The sequence below is a fragment of the Peromyscus eremicus genome, chromosome 11 (assembly GCF_949786415.1).
Source record: "Peromyscus eremicus chromosome 11, PerEre_H2_v1, whole genome shotgun sequence".
NCBI classification, from domain to species: domain Eukaryota; kingdom Metazoa; phylum Chordata; class Mammalia; order Rodentia; family Cricetidae; genus Peromyscus; species Peromyscus eremicus.
In genome coordinates this window covers 7,065,023-7,090,820 of record NC_081427.1, presented here as the reverse complement: position 1 = coordinate 7,090,820, position 25,798 = coordinate 7,065,023, and the positions used below count along the sequence as shown (strand labels likewise).

At 40.5% G+C, this 25,798-nt stretch overlaps 1 protein-coding gene across 1 annotated transcript in view; it reads left to right on the top strand.

Annotated features, from left to right (window-relative positions):
- Sema5a (semaphorin 5A) overlaps positions 1-25,798 on the top strand; it is a 485,625-nt gene that overhangs the window by 418,379 nt on the left and 41,448 nt on the right. Inside the window, exon 16 of the mRNA XM_059276245.1 lies at positions 1,954-2,101. Coding sequence (XP_059132228.1) covers positions 1,954-2,101 — 148 coding nt within the window. The remainder of the gene's footprint in view (positions 1-1,953; positions 2,102-25,798) is intronic.

Here is a 25,798-nt window from a genome sequence, read left to right as displayed (position 1 = left end):
CTATTCTTCTGCTCATTCACACAGTTGCTGTAAGATGTTCCCACCATGCCCAGCGCCGTCTGCTTCTCACCCTCCCCACCGCTCCACCACCATCCTAGCTAACCTATAGTGTTTTTCTTTCTCATTGCTGCAGCGCAGACTTCAGGGGTTAGTGTTTACTACATTGGCTCTTCCTGCTCGTGGCCACCCCTGAGATTCAGACTCCAGAGTGAACGCAGAGAGCTTCTTGAGTTTGGGGGCTTTGGCCACCAGTGGGATGAGATGCCATGAGACGTCTTCGGTCTCACTCTGGTGGTGCTGTTTTGCTCGTAGAGTTCTATGAGGCTTTCTTGATTTTGTTTGGTTTTTTGGTTTTTCACTATTTGGCAAAGGTGGACCATTCTGTCGCGTGTCATCTCTTTCTGTTCTCCTCTCAACACGGTCACCTTTCTTGCTTGATTCTCTCTTTGTGCCTTTAGTCAACATCCGAAACTCCAGTAAGTACTCTCTACCCCTCATCCCACCATCATCTTTCAGCTTGGCCTTTCCTCTTCACACCCTGTACTCATTCCCAAAGTCTCCTATCCTCCATCAGGTTTCCATCTGTTTCTATGGCAGACACCGGACCTTACCAGAGTATCTGTTGAGAAATCGCACAATTCCCTTCATGGTTTCTGGTCACCATTTCTCTTCTTTCCTACTTCAGAATGCATTTCAGTTGGAGTGTCCAGTGCAGTTTCAGTGTCCTGTGAATGATAGCAGTATCACTGTGAGTCGTGATGGTGTTTTACGCTGTGCACATTTTGAGAGTGTATCGACTTTGTTAATTCATCTGAGACTGTGAGCACCTGTTCAGCAATCCCTCTGCGACTCCCTTTGCATAGCACTCTACAAAATCCACTTGTTATTAACAATAGTGACATGAAGGTCACTGGCTTAGGCCCGTAGGTCTGAATCTTTGTTGCCTCTTTCTTAAGGAAGATGGCCTTGCAAGTGAGAAAGATATGAGGAAAGAGTCTTATATTTTGATCCTCCCGAGAGGCTAAATTTAGATTCAGTAGATGGACAAGTGAATGTAAATAATCCTGTAAATCACCGAAGTTGCCGTTAAATTTGACTGTATTCACGGCTGAGTTCTTCCTCTGTATCGGCGATCACTTGTAGAACGCCAGTCCATTTCCCCTGTGTTTGTGTGTTTCTTTCTTTCACTTCACTCCATTGCATACACAGTTTTAAAGACCTCAGGAAACCTAAGTCATCACAGGGCCAGAGACCAGCTGGGGTACTCAACTTCAAAACTGGCAAAGTGGATGTATGTATAGAAGTGCAGAAATTAACTACTGTAAAATAGTCCCGACATTTGTAAAAATATAGTAATCAGATATTTAGCAATCTGTGGTCCTTTAACTGGAAATCACTTAAAGTTGTCCTGAGAACTTAAAAGAAAAACTTAAAAACATCAGCTAAGTAGCAAGTGTCAGGGCCTTCGGGCCAAGCTTATGCTCTAAGTCTTTGTCTTCAGAAGATTGTCAACTTATTTGATTGAAAGATAAGAAACTCCAAGTAAAGCTGTGCTGGCTTTGAATTCATAACTGACGTTATCTTTTGATGTTTATGCCTAGCAGATAAATGTCCTACCTAGATACTTTCTGTTTGCTCTTGTTTTGGGGTGTCTATTGAAGGGTTTTGTTCTGTCTTGTTTCTCCTTTACTTGGCTGCACAGGAAGTTCCATCCTGCATTGTGAGTTCAGCATTCTCTTCGCTGTCTGCCATGTATCCCATTGTCTGTGCGCACTCAGCATGGCCAGTACCCCTCTGCCTCCTGTATGGTGCAAGCACTCCAGATACAGAAAGCCTCTCATGCAGAGCATGCCCATCTGTCCAACATCTGGCACAGGGATGGGAAGCAATATGGCTAGTGGCCTCCTGTGACACTAAACAGTCTTCTTTTCCTCTGGGTTTTCCTTGTTACAGATACTGCAATGAACATTTGCTCTGCCCGCCACACGTGTTCTGGACAGGCTGGGGACCTTGGGAACGGTGCACGGCCCAGTGTGGGGGTGGCATTCAAGCCCGCCGTAGGACCTGTGAAAATGGGCCTGACTGTGCAGGATGTAATGTGGTAAGTGACCACCTCACTCCCAACCCACAATCCAGAGCTGAGTACCCAGACTTGAAACCTCCTGGATGTTCTACACATGCAAGATGTTCCCAGCACACTAGATGCTCAACACTTTCGATAGACATTAGGACTACACTGTCTGCACTCTTTTGGGACTGTGCTCACACTTAACCGACTGCCAATACTAAATGTTTTTTGCACTGGATAGTCTGCAAACCTTTGTACTTTGCAGAACCTGCATGATGTATAGACATGAAGTAGGCAGACACTGAATGCTCTTCTTTTCTTGTTTTTTTGTTTTTTTGTTTGTTTTGTTTTGTTTTTGTGATCTCACACACTAGCTCCTCTTTAAATGTCAATTCTGCAGACACTATATATTTTATAAACATTAAATGCTCCTTAAATACTAGATCTGTTTTGTTCCAGTCCCCAAGGTTCTAAAACTTTAGAGGGCATGCAAGTGTCTCATGTTAATGAGAATGTGGAGAGCATGGTGGAAATATAAAGTACTTGAATTAAATATTCACATTTGGAATAAACTGAAGAATTTTCCGGTTCTAAATACAGAGCTATGGCAAAATCTTGCACCTAGCAAACTTTGGTCACTGCAATTGGTCTGAGGAAAGGAATGAATTACCCTGTGCTGGGCTCCCAGGCACACAGAATATAATGTGGACATGACATTGTGTGGTGACAGAGAAACTGGCACCTTTGTCAAAGTACGTTGATAACACATCAGAGAGAATAAAAGACCACTTAATGGTTTTGTTTTTCTTCTGTCTTAGCAGCTCATATTTCTTTTAACACTTTAAACTGTCAAATAAAATTCCACTCAGATGGGCTCTTTTCTAAAGGCCCATTGTTGTGCACCCTGCTTTTTCTGTTAGGGTGGCTGAGCACTGAGTCTGTCTGGGAGCTCACCATGCTCACTTTCTCCATGCTGGCCACAGACTGCATGAGCTATGTGGGGATGCTGGCTGGAGAAACTCACCATGGGAAGTGCCGGCTTGGTGTTCTCTCCATGGCCTTCACAATCAGGTTTTTAATACTTCCATCCCTTGTTTCCTGGGACTAACCAATGTCTTTTATGCTGCTGTAAAGCTTGTTTTGTGAAATATACAACCAGAACAACTTCAGAAAGCCAATGGGACTTTGGGGACAGGAAGAAGGTTACGAGGCACTGTATCCCGTCTTATGCTAGACAAAGAGGCTTTCCTTACTAGGATTTGCAAGTAGGTTTCTTCTGCCTCACAGTGTTAAAACTATTGTAGTGTTGTTAACCAGATACATTAGTGATCCTGAGCTCACTTTAAACTATGAAAAATCTTCATATAGAATAGGTAAGTTGGATAGATAGATGATAAATAGGTAGACAGAGAGAGAGAGAGAGAGAGAGATATGATGACGATGATGATGATGATGATGATAATGATGATGATGATGATAATGATGATGATGATGATGATGATGGAGAGATGAGAAAGATAGAATTCATTTCAGGTGCTAAAATTTAAATTAGTTATTATACATAAATAAATGCAAATCTCTGAAGCCTTGCATGTCTAGTGGAAAACCTTTACTCTCTGCTGAAATAACTCATCTTCTCCTGCTGTGCTATCAGTGTGGGCTCCGCCCTTGCACATAACATTTCCTGTAGAAAACCAAGAAAGGAGTGCTCTGAGTTAATCATATACCTACATTCTAAACACTTTGCAATCTAAAGAACTCAGAAAACACCGGGCGGTGGTGGCGCACACCTTTAATGCCAGCACTTGGGAGGCAGAGCCTCTGTGAGTTCGAGGCCAGCCTGGGCTACAGAGTGAGTTCCAGGAAAGGCACAAAGCTACACAGAGAAACCTTGTCTGGAAAAACGAAAAACAAAACAAAACAAAACAAAAACTCAGAAAGCAATGTGCAGCATTCTTTTTTTTTTTTTTTTTTTTTTTTTTTTTTTTTTTTTTTTTTTTTTTGGTTTTTCGAGACAGGGTTTCTCTGTGTAGCTTTGCGCCTTTCCTGGAACTCACTTGGTAGCCCAGGCTGGCCTCGAACTCACAGAGATCCGCCTGGCTCTGCCTCCCGAGTGCTGGGATTAAAGGCGTGCGCCACCACCGCCCGGCTGCAGCATTCTTACTGTAAGTTGATGCCAATAATGGCATTACAGATAGATTAATTCTCAGGCCTATGAATGGAAGCAAAGCAAGCCCAGTGTATGTGACAGATTTGATTACAAATGTAAATACTGAAGGTTCTCCAAAATGTTGGTGTTTATTTTTATGGTGGAGCATTCTGGTCATGGAAACTCGGGCATATTTGAGGGACAGATTTTTGACATAGAGAGGAGGCCTAGACCTCATATATCAACGTGATATCACTGACCTCCGAGATTCTGTATCCTCAAGCATCAAGTCAGTGTCTGGAATGCTTCTATGACTCCATCATCCCTTCTATAAACCCTGGGGCACATGTTTCCAGCCAAATGACTGATTGTGTCCAAAGTGTCCCTCCCTGGTGACTGAGCTCTTTGGTGAACCTGTAATGTGATGTACCTGGATACTAGGATACTTACAGAGAAGGCAGTTAGAACCCAACCCCAGGCCAATGAATCACTGGGGCTTCTGGGCTTCTCTCTGGATGTCTATGCTTCATAGGGCAATTGAGAGAGCTAGGTGTATGCCTAGAGCCCACCCACTCACACTCTGCCTCTGAATTTCCTGGAGACCTGACCGAGTGCTGCTGTGTACATCTTCGGGTAGACATCTTCTGGTAAACCACAGGGCTCTAGCATCTGAGAAACACTGAGGCTTGATAATGTATGATACACTGTGTTTTCATTTGTTCATCTAGTGCCAAAGTCAACATGGACATTAACCACACAGAAAGTAATGTCATCACTGTTATTGGTAGCAACACCTAGTCAGAAAAGAAATAAAATTGCATCCTTTAATAATCTAACAACAGCAGAACACATTTTATATGTCATGTTTTAAATGATCTCAAACTAATACACAAACATACTTTTTAAACATATACATAATAATAATTTGTGTTGACTGTCTTTCCCATATTTATCCTTATCTCTACCTGTTTGCATAATAACTAGTGAGCACAATATTGTTAGTTCAGATCTTACACAGTCTAGCCTACTAAATGCTCCAGTTTGCTTTCTGGTTGTTTTTTGTTATTGTTGCTGTTTTTTGGGGGGGTTATTTGTGATAAACACCATGACCAAAAGCAACTTGGGGAGGAAAAGATAGTGTTTTCTCTCACAACTCTCAGATCATACTCCATCACTGAGGTAAGCCAGGGACAAAGCAGGAACTGAAGTAGAGACCATAGAGGAATGCTGCTTACTAGCTTGCTTTCTGTGACTTGCTCAGCCACCTTACCACTCAGTCCCACCTGTCCAGTGTCTGTACACGAACACTGTCTGGGACACTGTGGACACTAACAACTACTTATTGAGAAAATGCCTCACAGGCATGGCCACAGGCCAATCTGATGTAGGCAATTCTTCAGTGAGGTTTCCTGTCCCAAGATGACTCTAGATGACACAGGTAACTGTGACATTGTGTAATATCAAATAAACATTTGACTTAAATGGTAACTGTTTACATTGAATCACATTGCACACATTGGGGTTATTCTTTAGATAGGTTATGATAGCCTGAAATATTGCTGTATAATATCATGGTTCTCTCTTATTAAGCACCTCCTGTATGTCACACATTGTGTTGTGGGTAAATAAAATGGAGACTCTATTTTTGCTGTGTTAGGAGAGGTGTTTTTCATTCATATCTCTACCTGGAGATGGGCAAGCTCAACTTGAGAAAAGTTAATGAGCCTGCCTAATACAAGATGCCAGTAAATCAGTAGATAACTAGACCATATCTAATGCTCTGACATAAATAGAATTTAAAGACTTCATTACATAATGTATTTGGGGGAGAAAAAGCCTGACTTTTCTTTTTTGTTATTTATTATGAACCATATCTTAAAATAAAGAAAAGGGGAATTTTTTTTCTGTTTTGGTTTGTGTTTATACTTTAACCTATCATTCATAAGCACCATTGATTTCTTTTAATTTGTTCTTTATTTTGAGAATTCCATGCATGTGTACAATGAAATATATATACACTTTACTTATCCCCTCCAATTCTTCCCATATTCCCCAATATACCATATTTCTCAAAATTATGTCCTTTTTTTTTTGGTTTTTTGAGACAGGGTTTCTCTGTGTAGCTTTGTGCCTTTACTACTAAATCCAGTCACTGTTGCCCATACGTGCATGGTGTGGGACCATCCACTGGAGTAAGGGAAACTACCGGAGGCCGCATCCTGAATAAAGAATGGTTCTCTCTTCCCAGCAACGACCCACTTCCAATAGCTCCTTGCCTTAGACACTTTTGAGTTTTTGTAATAATAATGGCCTGCTTCTCCCTTCCAACCATGGCAACATGATAAGGAAATTGTCATGAGAAAAAAAATTAAAAGGAAATGAATTCATATAAAAAATATCAAACTGATGGTCTGGGTAAAGATTAAAACACAGGAAAGAAAGAATCTAGAAAGTGCCAAAAAGCTGTATTGTATGAGTATGGCCACTTCTTAAAGTAATGCAACCCTCAAAAAGCAGTAGATGTTTTGTAAGGGAGAAATAAAGGCAGCCTCACATACAGCAAAAATAAGGACTTTTTCAAAGAATAGACCAGGCTGAGTATTACCTGTATTCTATTTCCTACTGAAATACCACACAAAGGCTGAAGCAATGGGCCTGGAGTAGGATCTGAAATATCAACAGAGAACAAAGGACATAGTTATGTCCTAGATGTGAGAAAGGGTCACAGAGGGCCCTGTAAGGTCAAGAAGAAAGACCTTGAAATTAATACCATCGAAAGGGATTCTGTGACAGTTAATCACAGATGGCTGAATACCCTCATGTATGTTTTTATCCAGAAATGGCACTGTGAATCAATTCAGAAGCCAGTGAAATTGGCAAGTAGAACTTAGGTGGGGGGTTGATGGGCAGAATAACGACAGGATCACATAGCCTTTGTTTTTAATGTTAGTACATTGGAATCTGCAAAATACATCTCATATATTCCCTATTTCCCAAATGAGGAAATCGAGAACCATGGACAAGCAGTTAAGTCCCTGAAGCCCCGTACATGGGAGAGAAAGACCTGGTCCGTCCTTTCTACCCTGTTCCTGAGCAGTCCCTGTGTATGCTGGTTCTTCCAGAACACACAAAACTGAGGATGGGGATGGGAGTGTTAGCTCCTAGCCCACACCAGTCCGGGGGGGGGGGGGGGGGGGGGGGGGGAAGGGCCTAAATAGGCACAGTGTATGTTTGCCTTGAACTCTAGTTTTTATTTACTTCTAGACTGTCCATAGACTTTCCCTCAGGCCAGAAATGTGCAAACCAGTTCAGTTTTGAGGGCCTCATGATCAGAGCAGACATGATTGTAGATGTTGTTTGTGACATTTGTTATTTTAAGTCTGAGTTGCACACGGTGTCACCTGGCCGTCTTCCGGTGCTTGTTCACGATTATGATTCACAACCACCTGCTGTGTCTCTTCCTTTGCTTGTGTGCTTTCAAAAATTTAAGATAATTGTGTTGTCTCCAAGTTGGCGATATTCTGAAGGACACTAGAAACCAGCTATGTGTAATTTTATTTTTAAAAATATTTTCATCCCAACTTCTGACACTACTAACATTTTGATGAGTGTAAATAATCTAGTAGTATGAATTTAGTATTTATAGTATATTTGATCAAATTTTTTCTAGAATTCTTTGGTATAGTTTGTTAGACTCTGACAGAATTTTGACATCAGTGACAATGATATCTGTTGTTGAATTTCCAGCCTTTTCTGGTTCAGGTAGCAATATTATAGCATTGTGCAGATAAGTCAATATCTATACTAAGAAAAATGTCTTCCTTCTTCCTAGGGTGGTAAAGTGGTTGGCCACACCTGTTTAAAATTTAGGGCTAAAACATTATGTAGTTACATTTTCTCTGTAACATTATTTATTTTTCTTCAAATAGGACAGTACCACTTCCATGTGTCACAAATAGGCAGGAAGAGAAACTGGGAGACTAAAGTTTATACTCTTGAACAGGGATTGAAAATTGCTTGGTTGGTTCCTTTTAGTGAGTTCGGTAATATAACTTGGGTCTTAAATACGCTGAAATTGTCTATGAAGACTCACGTCTTAGCCCATGGTGCTACCTAGAGGTCATAGAATCTTAAAGAGGTTAGGGCTTACAGGAGAAGGTTAGGTCATTGGTATTGTGTCCTTGAAGGGGGATACTGGGGAACCCCTCTTTTCTTCCCTCCTCCACTTCCTCTCCATAACATGAGGTTTGCTCCTCTGTTTGCCCTGCTGCTATATACTGCCTCATCTCAGGACCCAGGGTGACCAGCTTACAAGGGTCCGAAATCTTTGAAACTATGAGTTAACACAATCCCTTTCTCTGAATCAGTTGATCATCCCAGGAAATAACAGAAAGTGAGCACAGTTAGTGTCCTTTGTGCGATGTTAGGTACTTCCTTGTCTTGAACAATGGTTGCCTGGGGAACCTTGGTCCTCCCGCCAGGAGGTGCATTGCGAGTGTTCCCCTACACTGTGGTTTGCTTGGGTTTCCTCTACAGACTGAACCCTAAACAGCAAGCCGTGGCTTCCAGCAGCCAGTTTACATTATTTGCCTGGGCTACTTGATAACAACAATGCTTTGAAACCAGATCAACTTCTGATTCTTTATCTGCTGCCCCAGAAATTCACGTGAATCCTCTTGCCTATATTGTTCTCAGAGGCTGCCATTGGCTGTGTCTGAAAGCCTTTCTTTAATGAGCTCAAAGACCTTTTTGTTTTAGACATAACAAATTTTATCCATGATTTAAGACAGTACCATTTTATAAACCTAAAAAGGCAATTTTCCTAAATAAAGTTTGATACCTACAATCAACTAGTTAATTCTAATTCTATTCAAATGAAAATTATAGATAAAAATAATATTCTATTATTTGTCACCATAATTGCTATGGGTGGGTTTTGCTTAATGAAATTGCAAGGGAAGTTATTACTTATTTCAGTGGCTCAGAGATATGGAATTCATGTTAGAAAACCTATCTTATGGATCTTGAAACTTGACACCAAAAAACAAAGGTGGCTTGGGTCCAGCTGTGTGTCCAGGCTCAAGACCAGGTATTTACTCTGATATTGGTGGAATTATTTAGGCCACTCCACGTAGTTAAAAGGAGATTTATTTAATGGCGTAACTTACAAATTAAGGGATAGGTAGGTCGCGGGGTCTGGGGAAGGTGTATCACAGTCCAGCGGTGTTCTCTGGAGCTCTCCTCTGTCTACCTCCACCATCCAGCGTCCTGGAACCAAGAGAGCGTTCGCCGATCCGGATCTCGGGTCCCCAGGCGCCTCCCTTGGCCCCGCCTTGTAGGCGTGACAGTTGCCGAAGTCTCAATGGGGGTTGGAACTTCCAGAACAAAGCTGGAATGGCTACCCACTACATCTCCCCCTTTTTGTCTAAATAAGAAGGTTCTAACCTAATACAAGACTATATACAAAGGAATGGTTATCAAATATTGTCCAGGAATAATGAGGGATAATGACCTAGATAAGATGGAACTACAACCAATGCAAACAATATCAAGCAAGAAACACATATTAAAATCCAGAGAAGTATAGAGCATAGATAAATGGCATGTTACAAAGATCATTCCAAAAGGTGTCCTACCCTAAAGAACCTGAATCTAATACTTAATATGTTCTATCTACTAAGTTGTAACTATAACTGCTAGTCTTCAATCCCATCAAAGACCTGAGAAGGAATATAATGGTACCTGAGAAATGGTAGATGGATGCAAGCAACTTTCGGGAATCTTGCGAGAGTAGACCGAGACAGCTGGCAGCCTGGACAATCACCTAATGTTTCTCAGCATTGTTGGTGCATTCAAATTGGCTACAGGCCTAAAGTATCTGACAGACCATTTTCAGAAGCAGGAATTCTGAAAGACCATCTTACCCTGTCTTGGCAGAGTACAGTGGTCGCTTTCCTTGTGTCCCGCTTGTCCAGAAAGGATAGCATTGCATTTGTACTGTCAGCTGTCGAGGCAAGGGCAGTTCTTTGCCCAGTAGGCCATTTTGTGCCAAGAAGACAAACTTCCAAATGGAAATGTCTAGAAGCCCAACATTCTCTCGGGATCAAATTGGTGCAGCCAGGAGCAATTGTGTCTCGCATCAACAGAATTCTAAGTTATTTAAATGCCATATTCTCTAGGTCTATGAAGTGTTTGAAGATTACCTGTCCATCTGACCTATGTATCTGTAAATCTGTATAACCTGACTAACGTAACTATAGAGATGACAAGCATAGGTGACTATAAATCTACAAGTCTTATCTACTGAAATAACCTAAGGACTAAGGCTTCACGTAAACAAGGTAGACAGTCTATAAGCAAGTGTATGGTAAAGAACGATGACTTCAAAGTTGTGACAATACACAAGATGTTATAACAGAGGTAGGAGTGTATAGTGTGATATACAATATGACAATAATCTTAAATATATATCAATATTTATAACAGAGGTAGGAGTATGTAGTGGGATATGCAATATGACAATAATCTTAAATATATATCAATATACCGAATATCCTAAACAGAAGCAGAACATACATAAAGTATGACAGATATAAATTTACATTTGTATCAATATACAAACATTTCAAATAAGAGTAGAAATATATGTACATTATACCAAGTATAGTTCTGTATTTGTATCAATATACAAATTATCTTAAACAGGAATATAAAAATAGTTTACATTTGTATCAACATATAAGAATCCATAACAGTGTAAATTACAGTGCAAATTATTTAAGGCTGCTATTTTACTAAATTTGTTTACTAGTATACACAATAATCTACCATAATGTCTTATACGTATCCATTCCATTTCTTCTTTTCCTTTTTTTTTTTTTTTTTTTGGGAGTACTGAGTTTAATATTTCCTTCCACCCCCAACCCTGTAACCATCATCCATAACCCTGAGAATTATGAAACCTAAGGGAGAAGGGGCGTCGTTTTCTTAGGATTGCTTCCTGCTGTTTAGGGGGTGATGTTATCTCTGTTGGGTACTGTGAGAAAGCGCAGATAGTTAAATTTCAGTTAGACTAACTGTAGGTTCTGCAGCAAGTCTTAGAGTAATGGGTAAGATTGTCTGAAATTCTGGTAAGAAGTGTAGTATGATGATGATTACCATGGCATCATTCTGGATTGGGTAGAGTTGTTGTTGGGGCCCCATCTTCCTTCTGGAGACTTCTGAGATTGCTATTAGAAAAACTTATTTGTTATCAAAATGGAAGATTTGGATTTAAAGAGGACATAGCATGTAAGAAAGGATTCTGAGAAATCAAGAGTAAGCATGGAGAGAATTAGAATCTAGAAGACAATGGTCCCTTTTTATTGGTTTCCTTCTGTCCCACACCAGAGGGCTCTTCTGATATGGTACTGAAGAATCTCTCAAACTTTTCTTTTAGCAATGTGCTTGGGTTTAGAGAAGGAGTGAGCCAATTCCATCTCCAAAGCCAGCTTGGCTTATAATTGAATTGGGACCACAACTTTTCTATATTAATAGAGAGATAGATGTTAGACAGTGAGATTTTACCGTGTGTAGATTGGTACCAATAGATTCTTTCTTTCTGCTGTAAACATCCGGATATCCAAGGCCTTATGATTTTTGGAAGATGGGTATTTCCATTATCCTGGAAAGACAAAAACAGAACCCTACCCCAACCTTGATTGTTAAATTTTTCTTACAACTTGTAGAGATGTCACATTGGTGGATGATCTTTTACTTCACCTCATCAAGGGGTTTTTCCTGTTCAAATCGAATTTTTATTAATTTTGTTGGTATCCATAGCTTTTCTTCTCCTGCAGAAACAAAGGCAAAACCCTTTCCCCAACGTAGAACATATCCAGGTTTCCATTCTGAGGTCAGCACATCCTTGAAATAAACCGGTTGGTTTAGCTCGGGAGTTTTGTCTGTCGTCCAATGTCTCTCTGCAGCTGTTGTTCCTTTCTCATCAGCATTGAGAAAATTCAAGGTTAATAAAGCACTATGCAATCTATTTCTAGGAGTCATTGTTACCTGTTGCTGTTTATTTAGCATATCCTTTAAAGTTCGATGGGATCTTTCTATGACTGCTTGGCCTGTGGGATTGTGTGGTATACCTGTAACATGCTTTATATTGTAATAAGCAAAGAATTGTCTCATTTTATTGGAGACATATGCTGGAGCATTGTCTGTCTTAATTTGTACAGGTATCCCCATGATGGCCATAACTTCTAATAGGTGTGTAATCACAGAATCAGCCTTTTCAGAACTCATAGGAGTTGCCCATTGAAATCCTGAATAGGTGTCAATGGTATGATGTACATACTTTAATCTTCCAAATTCTGCAAAATGAAACACATCCATCTGCCAAATTTCATTTCTTTGTATACCTTTTGGATTGCTCCCTGCAGGTAATGGAAGTTGGTTATAGATGGAACAAGTAGGACATTTTTTCACAATATCCTTAGCCTGTTGCCAAGTGATGGAGAAATCCTTCTTCAAACCTTTGCTATTTGTGTGGTATTTCTTATGAAATTCTGAAGCTTCTAGCACATTACCTATTAGTAACTGATCAATCTCATCATTACCTTGTGCTAGAGGTCCTGGCAGACCTGTATGGGATCTGATATGTGTTATATATATAGGATGTTCCCTTTTTCTGATGATTTCCTGCAATTGTATGAATAATGAAGTTAATTCTGTATTATCAGGAATAAATTCAGCAGTTTCAATATGTAAAACAACTCTCTCTGCATATTGAGAGTCAGTGACTATATTGAGGGGTTCTGTGAAGTCCATCAGTACCATAAGAATGGCATACAGTTCTGCCTTTTGTACAGAGCTGTATGGACTTTGTACCACTTTACTTAAGTCTCCTGATTTATATCCTGCTTTCCCTGATTTATTTGCATCAGTATAGAATGTGAGGACTCCAGAAATTGGCTTTTGTCGTACAATGTGAGGAAGGACCCATTCGGTTTTCTTTATAAATTCTATTCTCTTGCTTTTGGGATAGTGGTTGTTAATCTCTCCCAAAAAGTTACTGCAGGCTCTCTGCCAGTATTCATTATCTTTCCATAGTGATGAAATTTCTTCATTAGTTAAAGGTACTACAATTTCTGCTGGGTCCATTCCTGTCAACTGGCGAAGTCTTAGTTTACCTTTTTGAATCAAATCAGAGATCTTTTCTATATAAGTCTTTAATTTCTTATTTGGTTTACGTGGTAGGAATATCCATTCCAATATAATATCTTCCCTCTGCATCAAAATACCTGTTGGGGAATGTCTGGAGGGGAATATGACAAGAATGCATTTAAGTTCTGGATCCACACGATCCACATGTGCTTCTTGAATTGTCTTTTCTACTAGAGCCAATTCCTTCTCAGCTTCGGCTGATAATTCTCTTGGACTATTTAATTCTTTGTCCCCTTCTAGAGTATTAGCCAAATTTTGTAGTCCATCTTTGGGTATTCCCATGATACCCAGTAAGTTGGAAATGCTTCCTAATAACTTTTGAAAATCATTAAGAGTCTTCAATCGATCTCTCCTTAGCTGTACCTTTTGGGGTCTAATTTTTTGTAGCTCTATCTTATATCCTAAGTAGTTAATAGAATCTCCTCTTTGTATTTTTTCAGGAGCAAGTTGCAGTCCCCAGTGAGGCAAAACTTTTTTTACTTCTTCAAACATGCTTTCTAATGTATCTAACTTTGGATCAGCTAATAGGATATCATCCATATAGTGATAAATTATGGATTGTGGAAACTTTACACGAATTATCTCCAATGGTTTCTGCACAAAGTATTGGCACAAAGTAGGGCTGTTTAACATTCCCTGTGGGAGGACCTTCCATTGATATCTCTTGACTGGCTGAGAATTGTTATAATTAGGTACTGTGAAGGCAAATTTTTCTCTATCATTTTCTTGTAAGGGTATGGTAAAGAAACAGTCTTTTAAGTCAATAACTATTATAGGCCATTCTTTAGGTAGCAGAGAGGGCAAGGGCATCCCAGTCTGTAGGGAGCCCATTGGCTGAATTACTTTATTAATAGCTCTCAGATCTGTCAGCATTCTCCAATTACCAGACTTTTTTTTAATAACAAATACAGGAGAATTCCAAGGGCTGGTAGATTCTTCAATGTGTTGAGCATTTAACTGCTCTTGAACCAGCTGTTCTAAAGCTTGTAGCTTCTCTTTTGTCAAAGGCCATTGTCCAACCCAGACAGGTTTATTAGTTAGCCATTTTAAAGGTAAGGCAGTTGGTACTTCTGAGAGTTCAACAGCAGTTGTGCTCTGTTTGTGAACAGCCTGAATGGTTGGTGCCTGATTTTTATAGCATGCGATGATATTATTCCTAGAAACATGCATTGGTCTGTATTCTTTTTCTGAAAGTGTAGGAATTTTAATCTGGGTATTCCACTGTTGTAACAGATCTCGGCCCCAAAGATTTACTGCTACATTTGCTACATATGGCTTCAGTCTTCCTCTCTGTCCTTCTGGCCCTATGCATTCAACCCATCTCGAACTCTGTTTTATCTGAGATAGGGTGCCAATCCCTAAAAGTTGGACATCTACCTCTTGAAGAGGCCAATTCGGATGCCATGATTTTGGTGTAATTATAGTCACATCTGCACCTGTGTCTACCAGTCCCTCCATAACCAGGCCATTAATTCGAATTCTAAGCTTTGGTCTTTCACCATTTATGGAAGTCTGCCAAAATATTTGTTTTATAGTGTTCTTTGTAAACTGTGATCCATCCATCAGAGCTGTTTTATCATCCATTGCAGTATCGGTTTTTACATTAGGCAGTGGTTTATTCAGTTGTCCTGGAGAGGAATTTCTTCCACAGTGGCTGGGAATGTTCGTACTACATTTGATTTGGGGGCCTGCAAGAGGCCCCCTGAAGCGTTTCCTGCCAGTAAAGGGTTACCTCGTATATCTATTTTTGATCTGCACTCACTGGTCCAATGTCGGCCTTTGCCACACCTTCTACATAATCCGGGAGGTGGTTGGGGTCTCCTGTTTAGGCTATTCCTAAAAGGAGTATTACTCCTAGGAGTACCCCATGTACAGTTTTTACTTATATGACCTGGTGTACCACATTTAAAACATTTGGTAACACGGGGCCTTCTTTCACCTCTGGGATTTGTCTCTCCTATCCAAGCCTCATTACTGTAGTTACGAGACTCAACACCATTAGTATACTGAATCCATTCTTCCAAAGGAGCTGATCTGATCTTTAATGGTGTAAGTATTCTTCTGCATTCTGCATTAGCATTGTCGAATGCCAAGGACTCAGTTAATACTTTTCTTAATTCTTTATCTGATACAGCTCTTGTTATAGCTGTGTTCAGTCTTTGTAAAAAATCAGTGAAGGGTTCGTGCGGTCCCTGAAATATCTTTGTGTATACCTCAGTTGGTTTTCCAGGTTCTGGAATTTTTTCCCAAGCATTTAGAGCTGCTGTACGGCATAGGGATATTGTATGTTCATCATAAATGGCTTGTACATTCCTGTCAGCAAAACATCCCTCACCAAGTATTTGATCTTGGGAGATCACAAAACCTCTGAGTTTACCTTGTTGTTCTAAATTTTTTGCCTCTTCTCTCAACCAGCTTTTCCACTGTAGCTGCTGACTATATTCTAGAACAGCTGAAATCAACTGATGCCAGTCATCTGGGATGATTCTATGTGAGGTAGACCATGAATTTAACAATTGTTTTACGTATGTGGAGTGTATCCCATACGTAACTACTGCTTCCTTTATATTTTTAAAGTCCCTTGTTGAAATTGGTTGTAATGTATATGTATTATATGGCTCGGGGTGTGTGTCATCCGCTGGCTTCTCATGGATGATAACAGGATAAGCCATTGTGTGAGAGCCATTTGGAGATGTTACAACCTCTATGGCCTTGCCCTTCTGCTTATTAGGTCCCTTGTCATGTTTACTGAGAGTTTCTTCTAAGGCCTGCAAACGAGCACCTAGGGTCTGTTCTAGGGAGTGAACCTCCTCTCTGGCAAGGGACTCCAGATTTCTCATGGAATCATAGAAGTTTTTATGTTCCTCAGAAACACATGATTCCATGGACCTTATCTTATCAATTAATGATAATCTTTCTTCCTTATATAGTGTCTGGAGAGTTAGTGTTCTGTCCATTAAATATTCACATTTATTATCAATAAGATCAATTTTTGGTACAAGCCTGTTTTGTAAATCCTGATTAGCAGATTCCAGAGAAAGAATCTTTTTCTCTAAGGTCTCATTGCTATCCATTAAAGCAGATTCCAGAGATAGAATCTTTTTCTGTAAGCCATCATTGTTAGTTTTGAAAGCCTGTAAATCCTGGTTAGCAGATTCCAGAGAGAGAATCTTTTTCTCTAAGGTCTCATTGCTATCCATTAAAGCAGATTCCAGAGATAGAATCTTTTTCTGTAAGCCGTCATTGCTCTCGCTTAAAGCCTGTATCAGTCCCAATAATAACTCATCTTTGTTCTTGTTTTTAAACCAGTGTTTGAACACTGTGTGAATTATTACGATGAATGCCAAAATGGTACAGGCCAGATATGCCTTAGGAAGGTCGTATATTTCCAGGAAGATGTTATTCATCATACAGGCAAAAAGGTTTTCAAATTCTTGTGAGGTAATGTTGTCAGCCATATTACCAGAATTACTCAAAATTTGTCAGTCAATTTTAAGGTGTAAAATTATCAGGTACTTTTACTTACCTTTCGTGGTTTTGGGGGGTGTAGTAGCACTTTTCAGCCAGCAGGTGGCGATGGTACAGCTCCAAAGCAGGGCCTGCTGGTGATCTTGGCTGACTGCAGATCGCTGGAGTCAAGATGGCGGAGCCGAGCCGCAGCTGGCGTGCGTGCACTCAGGAAGCGGAGGAGTGCCTCTTTCGCTGGTCTCAGAGCTAAGCTAGGGAGCTGAGACCGGACTAGCTGCTCCCTTTTTCGGGAATGGAACCGTGTAGGTGTTCCCTGGTTATATGGAACTTTGCAGGCGGGTTTAGGTACCCGCTAGCCGGGGAGGAGGCTGAGGGCAGGAGCCACCCAGGCTTTTGGGATTTGCCCCACGTGAGCGCCAGATATTGGTGGAATTATTTAGGCCACTCCACGTAGTTAAAAGGAGATTTATTTAATGGCGTAACTTACAAATTAAGGGATAGGTAGGTCGCGGGGTCTGGGGAAGGTGTATCACAGTCCAGCGGTGTTCTCTGGAGCTCTCCTCTGTCTACCTCCACCATCCAGCGTCCTGGAACCAAGAGAGCGTTCGCCGATCCGGATCTCGGGTCCCCAGGCGCCTCCCTTGGCCCCGCCTTGTAGGCGTGACAGTTGCCGAAGTCTCAATGGGGGTTGGAACTTCCAGAACAAAGCTGGAATGGCTACCCACTACACTCTGACAACCCATGTGTTTCTCCTCTGCACTGTGTGACCTCATCCAATACCTTAAAAGTAATTGAAATGAGTAAAGAACTTGGGTTTCCTGTTCCATCTCAACATACAGAAGTCAGCTTCAGCCACTTGAGTATGATCAGCATCAAATTTGATGAGGTGAGCATTGTTAAAGGCTGAAAAACCATTAATCATACAGTAGCTCAAGAGTATTCGCATAACTTTGGTTCTTAGGAAAAGCATAAATGTCAAGAACCACCAGATACTGACTTCCGTCATTCTCCCCTGAAGCTACTGCATGCATCAGGCAGGTGGTGCATTACATAATTCCAAGGAGGTGTTACACATCACATGGACATTAGCGGATCCCTGAAGATGGAGAGTGCACCCTTGGTGCCACTCCAGTCCAGTTCGGAGTGCTAGAAATCTTAATGACTTCTTCAGAACCTCAGAAACATCACGGCCCCACCCTTCATTTCAGATCCTATTATGGTTCACAGCTAGCTACTGAGAGACACCAAGCATGGCAACTTAGCTTGAGCTCTGTGTAAATTAGAACAGGAATCCAGATGAGGTCTTAGAGCAGAAAGATTATTTGAGAGATAAAATTACAGTAATGTGGAAGAAAAAAATGGAGAAAGGAATAAGGAGGGAAAAGCCACTTTGGGTGCCTGTTATTGAGGTCACTGATGTGGACAACAAGGACCTGATTGTCTTTTGCAACAGAGAAGCCAGAAGGTGCCTCTTAAAAGCTCCAGGTATTCATGGATCTCCTGGATGAAAGATGCTACCAAGCTGCATCTCAGAGTCTCCGGGGACTGTAGAGAAGACCCAACATGAAGAGCCACCTGGGTAAAGGTGGCTGTAAAATGCCAACTGCCTTTCCAAAGCAATGAAGAAAGATGGTTTGCCTTAAGCTTCTTGCCACATCTGACTTTATGAAAAGAGATTCCAAGCTTTTTGGAACAAGCCAATAAGAACAGAGTTTCTGACGCTACTATTCAATGGTTGGAATTAAAGTCTGCTGGGGCCCTCCTGCCTTGCAATGTCCCATAGACTTCTGGGAAATTTCCATCCATCAAGTAGTTGTGAGTACTTATTATTAGGCCATATTGCCACCAGACATTTTTAGAGATTCACAGTGACTCTCCATCCTTTGAAACTGTTTCTTTCCTTGGCTACATGAAAAACAAAAGCTGCTTAGAATGTCCAGACAAGATCACTTTGATTCTTAGAAAGAGACACATGAAGGTGAGGCTCCTTTGTTCTGAAAGTTAGTATCAGGCAGTTGAACTCAAGCTGCTGCCCACTCTCTGGCATCCTGAAGGGGTCAGGAGCAAAGCCGTGAGTTGGAACAGCAGGTTTTAAGGGACCTCTCTTCCTAGAAGCCAGCCTCACTATGCACAGGATAGAGTTTGATGTGTGAGATCAGAAGTGTTTCAGCTAGTTTGAAACCAATTCATTTTAACTGCTTTCTCCTTTTCTTTCCCTTTAAAGAAACTGCCCTTCTAATGTCATTTAATAACTGATAAGACAAAGCATCTGCTTCCTTAACAACTATTGTAACTGAATGAGTGGGTGCAGGGATCTTCATGTGATGTATTATTAGGAAGGCTAAACAGATGATCTTGACCTTCACGGTGAAGATCAAATGATGAACTATTCCATTGTACTGTTTGTAAAGGGCATTTACTTACACTTGCAAGTATTCTTCTCAAGAGAAATGATTGATATCCCTAGCAGAAACTGAAAATTACATCTTCATAAGCATGGGAATGTAAAACTTGCTTTCTTTTGTTATGAAATAGCTCAGCAAAGTGCTTAAAAAATATGAAAGATTGTCGGAATGAAACCACCATATGTTGTTAGAAGAGGCTTGTGCATTTTGTAAAAGTTAATGTCAGTACACAAAATTGAGTGGTGGGGTGGATGGCCACAGAAGTATACATTTTCTCAAATCTAGCATTCCAAGTTTGGCAATCAAGTTTAAGAATGATGCATAATACATATGGAGAGAAAAGGAAAAATGATGGATTACAGGAATTAATCCATCACAACTCTGCCTGTAGGACATATAAATAATCGTCTACAATCTCAAAAATTGTTGTTGGTACTGAGATCTGGAGTATTTCACAAAAATGTTTTATTTATAGAGTTAGAAAGCTCTGATGCACAAATTTCTTTCTGTAAAGAAAAAAATGCTGGGTTTTTCTTTTCTGTCTACCATGATTCAAATACTGTGGTGGCAAAACTAATTAAAAAGAGTTTTCATGAAGAAAATGTTTTCCAATGTATAAGTGATATAAACCACACACACACACACACACACACACACACACACACACACACACACTTCCCCTTTAGAGTTCACCAATGAATTATGTGATGATATTTTCTAATACTTAATATTAAAATACCTGAAGTTCAGTTGCAGAAGCCTGGTAACAATATTTCCTCATGCTTGCTCACTATTTTAAGTCTAGTGCATACATAATACCTGCAGAATGAGTAGATTCTTATGAAGGCATTAAAAAAATACAATGCTCAGCTAAAGAGAATTCATATTATTTTAATATACTCTTTATTCATCCTTTTTATTAATTCCTGCATGCATAGAATGTATTTTGATCATATTCGCCTCCAGTTCTTCCTTTAACTACTTCTACTAGACCACACCCTAAAGAAAACTGAGTGTCTCTATGTACTAGCAGCCATCACCTGTCAATAGCTGTTTAATAAGGGGTGGGATTTCATGAATATTTTACATGAGTAGGTGAAGTGTTTTGCTCTATATTTAAGGACTCTGAAGAAGTTATTTTAAACACATTCAAATTATCTTATTTTCCAGTTGTATCCTCCATTTTTGACTTAATCCCTACTGACATCATGCTAATTGTAGATGATCTATGTAGAACATTCACTGGACCTTTTAGTCAATTTAATGTCTCATGTCCATGTTGGGAGCTTGTTTTCTCATCTCATCTGTTTCTGTTCTTACTGGGTATTTGTTAACTAAACTAAAAGATTCCATTTGCAGTGCTTCTGGTACATATTTCTAATGAGATATTCATTCATCACAAGTAGACCTCCAATTAATAGACCCTGGTGCTCTTCTTGTGAATAGTCTAGTAGAACAGGAAGTCCTGTTTATCCTACAGAAGATGCTTCTTGAATTCATTTTCAGTAGATTATCTTTAAATATGTCAGTACATCCTGTTGCTACACACACTGGGGCCGTGATGGTAGTCTGCATTTTCATGCCGTAGGGCAGCCTGGACTGGGTGGTCCCTTCTGAGACATGAGTACTGATTCTGCTCAACCAGTGCATAGAAAAGGTAGACAAAGAAAGCTGTGACCCCTGTAGGTCCCAAACTGTAGAGGCCAACATATCATCTCGTGGACACATTCCTATGACCAAGCATAAGCAAAGCAAACAGATATCCCTCTGATAAGAGCTTCACCATCCCCTGTGCTACTGTGCTGCTTCTATTTCCTCTCTGAAAGGCCTGTGTGTCTCACAATCCTAGTAGATGTTTGCCTGAACTTTATGCTCCTATGCCTACATTTTGAGCATTGTGACTCTTCTCCATATTCTCTCTGTCATTTACACAATAACTATTAAGCTGTTTGCCCAGAAGTGGGTAATACTAAAACCAGGGTGAATGAGAGAGAAATACTCACTCATGATCTTCAGCCAAAGTGGCCCAGGGACAGTAGGGTCTCGATGGGGTTTGTGTGAGTGCTGTGGTTTAACACTAGCCTCAATTGGCAAAGATGAGGGCATGCTGGCCAATAGTGCCCACACATGCAGATGGACCTGGAGGATCTTAGAGTAGGTTGGATCTCACTGCAGATGGGTCTTGGGTTGGCTCCTGGCAGACCACTCTTCTGTTGTAGAAATAACGTCAGTGTTTAATTACCTCCACAATACACTTTAATATGTATTTTGCTTAAGGTTTTCATCTTTGTTTTCATTCCATTTCTGTGCTTCTTGTGCAATTATTTAACGTGTATAATTTCAGTTGTTAAAAGTAATTCACATACATAATAATTTTCAAAGCAACTTATAATTAACTAAAGAAGGAAGCAACAGATGTTGGAGCATGAAAAAAATGCTTTAAAACATTGAATATTTTTCACAGATGCCATCGTTTCTTCTTTCTCAAGGCTTCCCCGTTAATAATCCTAAGGCATGCTAACAACCCAGGCCTGCTTTCAAACCCTTGTAATGTGAATACACACATACACACACACACACACACACACACACACACACACACACACACACACAAAAAAAAAAAAAAAAAAAAAGTCTAGCAACAGCTGCTCTGTTTAGCTTGTTTCATTAATATTTTTGAGTTGGAATACCCAGTTAACCTTTAGAAGCAATTAAACTTTGTCAGTTAAAATCCAAATGATTAATTGATCTGCTCTGTGGTCCAGTGGTGTGTCATGATACCTGACTTTCTGAGATCAGGTGTCTCCTTATTTCACTTCACACCATGATATTTTGAGGTCTTACTGGCAAGATTTCATTGTGTTCTGCTTTGAGAGAAACAGCTGCAACAAAGACCTTTGGAGATGGAGTTGGCTCACTCCATGTCACATTCTTGCATTGTTTTATAAGCCACGCCGTGTGAGATGGGAGCATCCACACACGGCGACTTGGCGTCTTGCTTCTATTACGAGGTGAGACATGTTCTACATCTGCCCTAGGCTCTACTAATCCCAGGAACTGCTCAATGTGAGACTACAGAAAATAGTCCATGAAGGAAGGAATTCTGTTGTCATCTTGTGGGAGAAAGAAATGTCTGTAGCTTAAGGAAGGAAATTCTGGAATCTAACCAAAATTTTATTACACCTCTGAAACCAGAAGCATACACATCAGAGCATCTCAAAGTTAACAGAGTAAGGGCCAAAAGTAGCAGGGTAGCAGCAAAGAGAATCCAGACATCAAGCAGGATCCTCTCGTGTTTGCCAGGCAATTTCAGTAGAAGACTTACTTAATGGATTTCTTTCTCTTATCTTTTTGCAACTGCTAATAGCTTTTAGTGATAAGGCCTTGACATCTGAAACTGAAAAAGAAGAAAAGAACTCTGCCTGCTACACTTTCCTGCTTTGAAAATTAAATTAGCTACTCCTTGGAGTGACCTCCCCTGTTACTGTTCACTTCTAAATAGTTTTCCATGAGGAAGAAAAATAAATTCTCCATGATGAATTCACATCTGTCGGTTGCCCTGTGTACAGTGCATAATGTTCAGATCACCCTCCTTGTATTTAGTCACCAGGAAATTCCCTATACCTACTCTTTGTAAAGAATTGGTGCTATGTGAGTGAAGCAGATGGATAAAAGAAGGTTTATAACATCTAGGAACCTTCTTTCCACCTTAGGAGAAAAGATTACAAGTCAAACAGTATGAAAAACGTGAGGTCACAGATGCAGTGAAATAATTAAGAGAGATATCCTGGGAGCTGAGAGGGTTGGGTCTCCTGTGGTTGCAGAGTCAAGGCCCCTGTGTGTAGGCAGGCTCTGTCCATAATGAGATTTAGACCATGTGCTATTAGCATCACGTGTACAGTTCTGAGATACACACAGGAATGTTCCACGCTCAATCTTGGAGAGTAATTCCCGAATTTTATCAAGGTCCCAAGCAGGCCTTTTGCCTGTACACTGCAAGGCACTTGGAGTTACACTGTTGGAGCATCTGACTTGTCCCTGCTTAGTGTTTCTGCAGTATAATTTCTTTCATGTTTTCAACATGTGCAAGCTACATCATACTTTAAATTTGTTTCCTTTAATAGGGACACAATCATGTTGGATTTAAAAGAACCTATCAAATTTTGTGTGTGTACATTGAATATTGAAAACCAAATTTAAGGTAAATGCCCCTCTAAAATATGTCATATACAGTGCAACTTAGTACCATTCCAAAGAGGACCATCCCATAACACTGATACTAGCTTTTTTGCTTTAGAATATTAAAATTGATTTTAATAATAGATGGTTTGGGCAGTGACTTTCTGAGATTGTATCAGGCTCCCAGAAACAAGACTTAAATTGATATCAGTAATACAGAGTGTCCATGAAAACCTTCTTAGCCCTTCATAGTGGTACACTATGTGTCTGAGCCCTTCCTTGTAAATCAACTTTAAATACACCAGCCTTGAGATGTGCTTGGAGCATCACCTCTGTCCTTGTCAAATACCTTCCCTCACTGTGGTCCATACACTGGTACCCAACCAGTCCTACATGGTCCCCTCAAAGAGCAAGCCCTATTATATCTGTGTTTGAGCTACAGCTTGGAGTATGGTTAGGTCAACTCTGATCTGTGCCTTCACTGAGGGAACAGGAAGAATAACAGGGGCGTGGTAAAAGGGACATCTGCTAAGAACATCACAGAACAGTACAGGTCACAGCTCTCAGGTAAGGCTGGAAGGACCAAGTTAGTACCTTCATGTTTATTGTGCATGAAATGAATTTTCTAAGAAAGCAGGTCCTCATTGCTGCATTTGGATGATGGCAGCTGAAACATTTTACTATAAGAGCTCTCTGGGATCTTTCACGCAATTTGTTGCTCAGGCATTTGGTGCCACTTGAGATGTAGGCACTGAAAGCCAGATGGTTGCATCACTGGCATTCCACAGGGAGTCTTTTTGGATAATCTGCCTCTACAGGTCCAGTCAATGTCCAATGAGGAACTCCCTTGCTTTACAGAATAGGAATTTCCATGAAGGTTTCCCATGCTCCACTAATCTTGCTGAAAACAAACACATATGGATATAGATATAGATATAAACAGATAGATAGATAGATAGATAGATAGATAGATAGATAGATATCAGGTCTTTTAGCCAGAATTTAACATCTGAGTGTTTAAGATGGAAGCACAAATACTGCCCCATTGGGATTGGTTTAGAGTTCTGTAATCCACACTATCTAACAGCATCGAGCAGATGTAATGCCACCCATAGCCCCTCGGGACTTAGCTGGCTTGTTCCAGTCCCCACAGCTCTCCTGATCTACACTGGGCCTCGTCTGTCATTCTCAGCACTTAGTTCCCAGCTTGGCCAGGGGAACTAGGTGAGGAAGAGCCTGTTTCAACCCGATACAACTGTGAATTTGTACAATTCCGGCAATTGTCTGGTACTTTTTCCAGATTGGGGGTTTTGTTTGTCGTTGTTGTAGCTGTTTTTGTTGTGTTTTGTTTTGGTTGGTTGGTTGGTTTATTTTCATGTTTTTTTTGTTTGTTTTTGTTTCTTTTTTTTTTGACAAAAAAATGTAACTGATGGACCTTGTAACTTGACTTAAGCCAGTGTTATTGCCGTTGACTGATGGTGAAGGAGAGGGTAAGTGGGTCTGTTAGGACACCCGAGCCTACTGCACCTCCTCCTTTGTTGGCTTTTATTTGGAGGGGAACTGAGTTAACTTCAGGCGCAAGTACCTAGGGAAAGGAGAGAGGTGGGAAGGGGCTTTCTACATGAACATCTATAACATGACTAGTATTACAACAGGGACTTTTCCCAGCCTGGCTCTTTGTGTGACAGGCATTTGCTTGTTGGTTCTAAATCATAGCTATGTGCCTTTGACTGTTTCCAGGTCAGTTCACGGGAGAAAGTGGAGATGGAGGGGGTAAGAGAGGGCAGAACTCTTGTGTGTTCTTCACTACTAGTCTTAGTCGTCCAAGATGCAGAGCTCCTGGAGAGTACAGGTTCCCAGGTGCAGGGACACTGTCTCCCTGGCTCACTTAACACTCATAGCATCTCCCAGTGCCTATTATGAGGTAACTGCACAATGAGTAATTTGTTAGGTGTCATGTGAGAAGTTAAGGTTGAAATGCCCCTTGTTTGGGACCAGTAGAGCAAATCTGTGGTCTTTCCAGAGTATCCAAGCAGCTATTGCCTTTGCAAGGAGGCATGCAGACAGGAGTTGTTGCAACATTTTAGGTTGCATGTGGATAGCTGCCTGGTTTACATTGTTGGGAGCCTTTGTTTGGGCACCTTTGGACTATGGTTAATGTATTAGATGTTAAAAAGCTGGTGCTGCTAACTAACAAAGCTAGCTGCAAGAGCCTGAGCAGAGAGAATTTTGTTTGAAAGCAAAGCCTTTTGTAACAAGTGTGGGTTTGGCCAGCAATTGAGTGACAGTAAAATAATGTTGGCACTGGGGATTAGGATA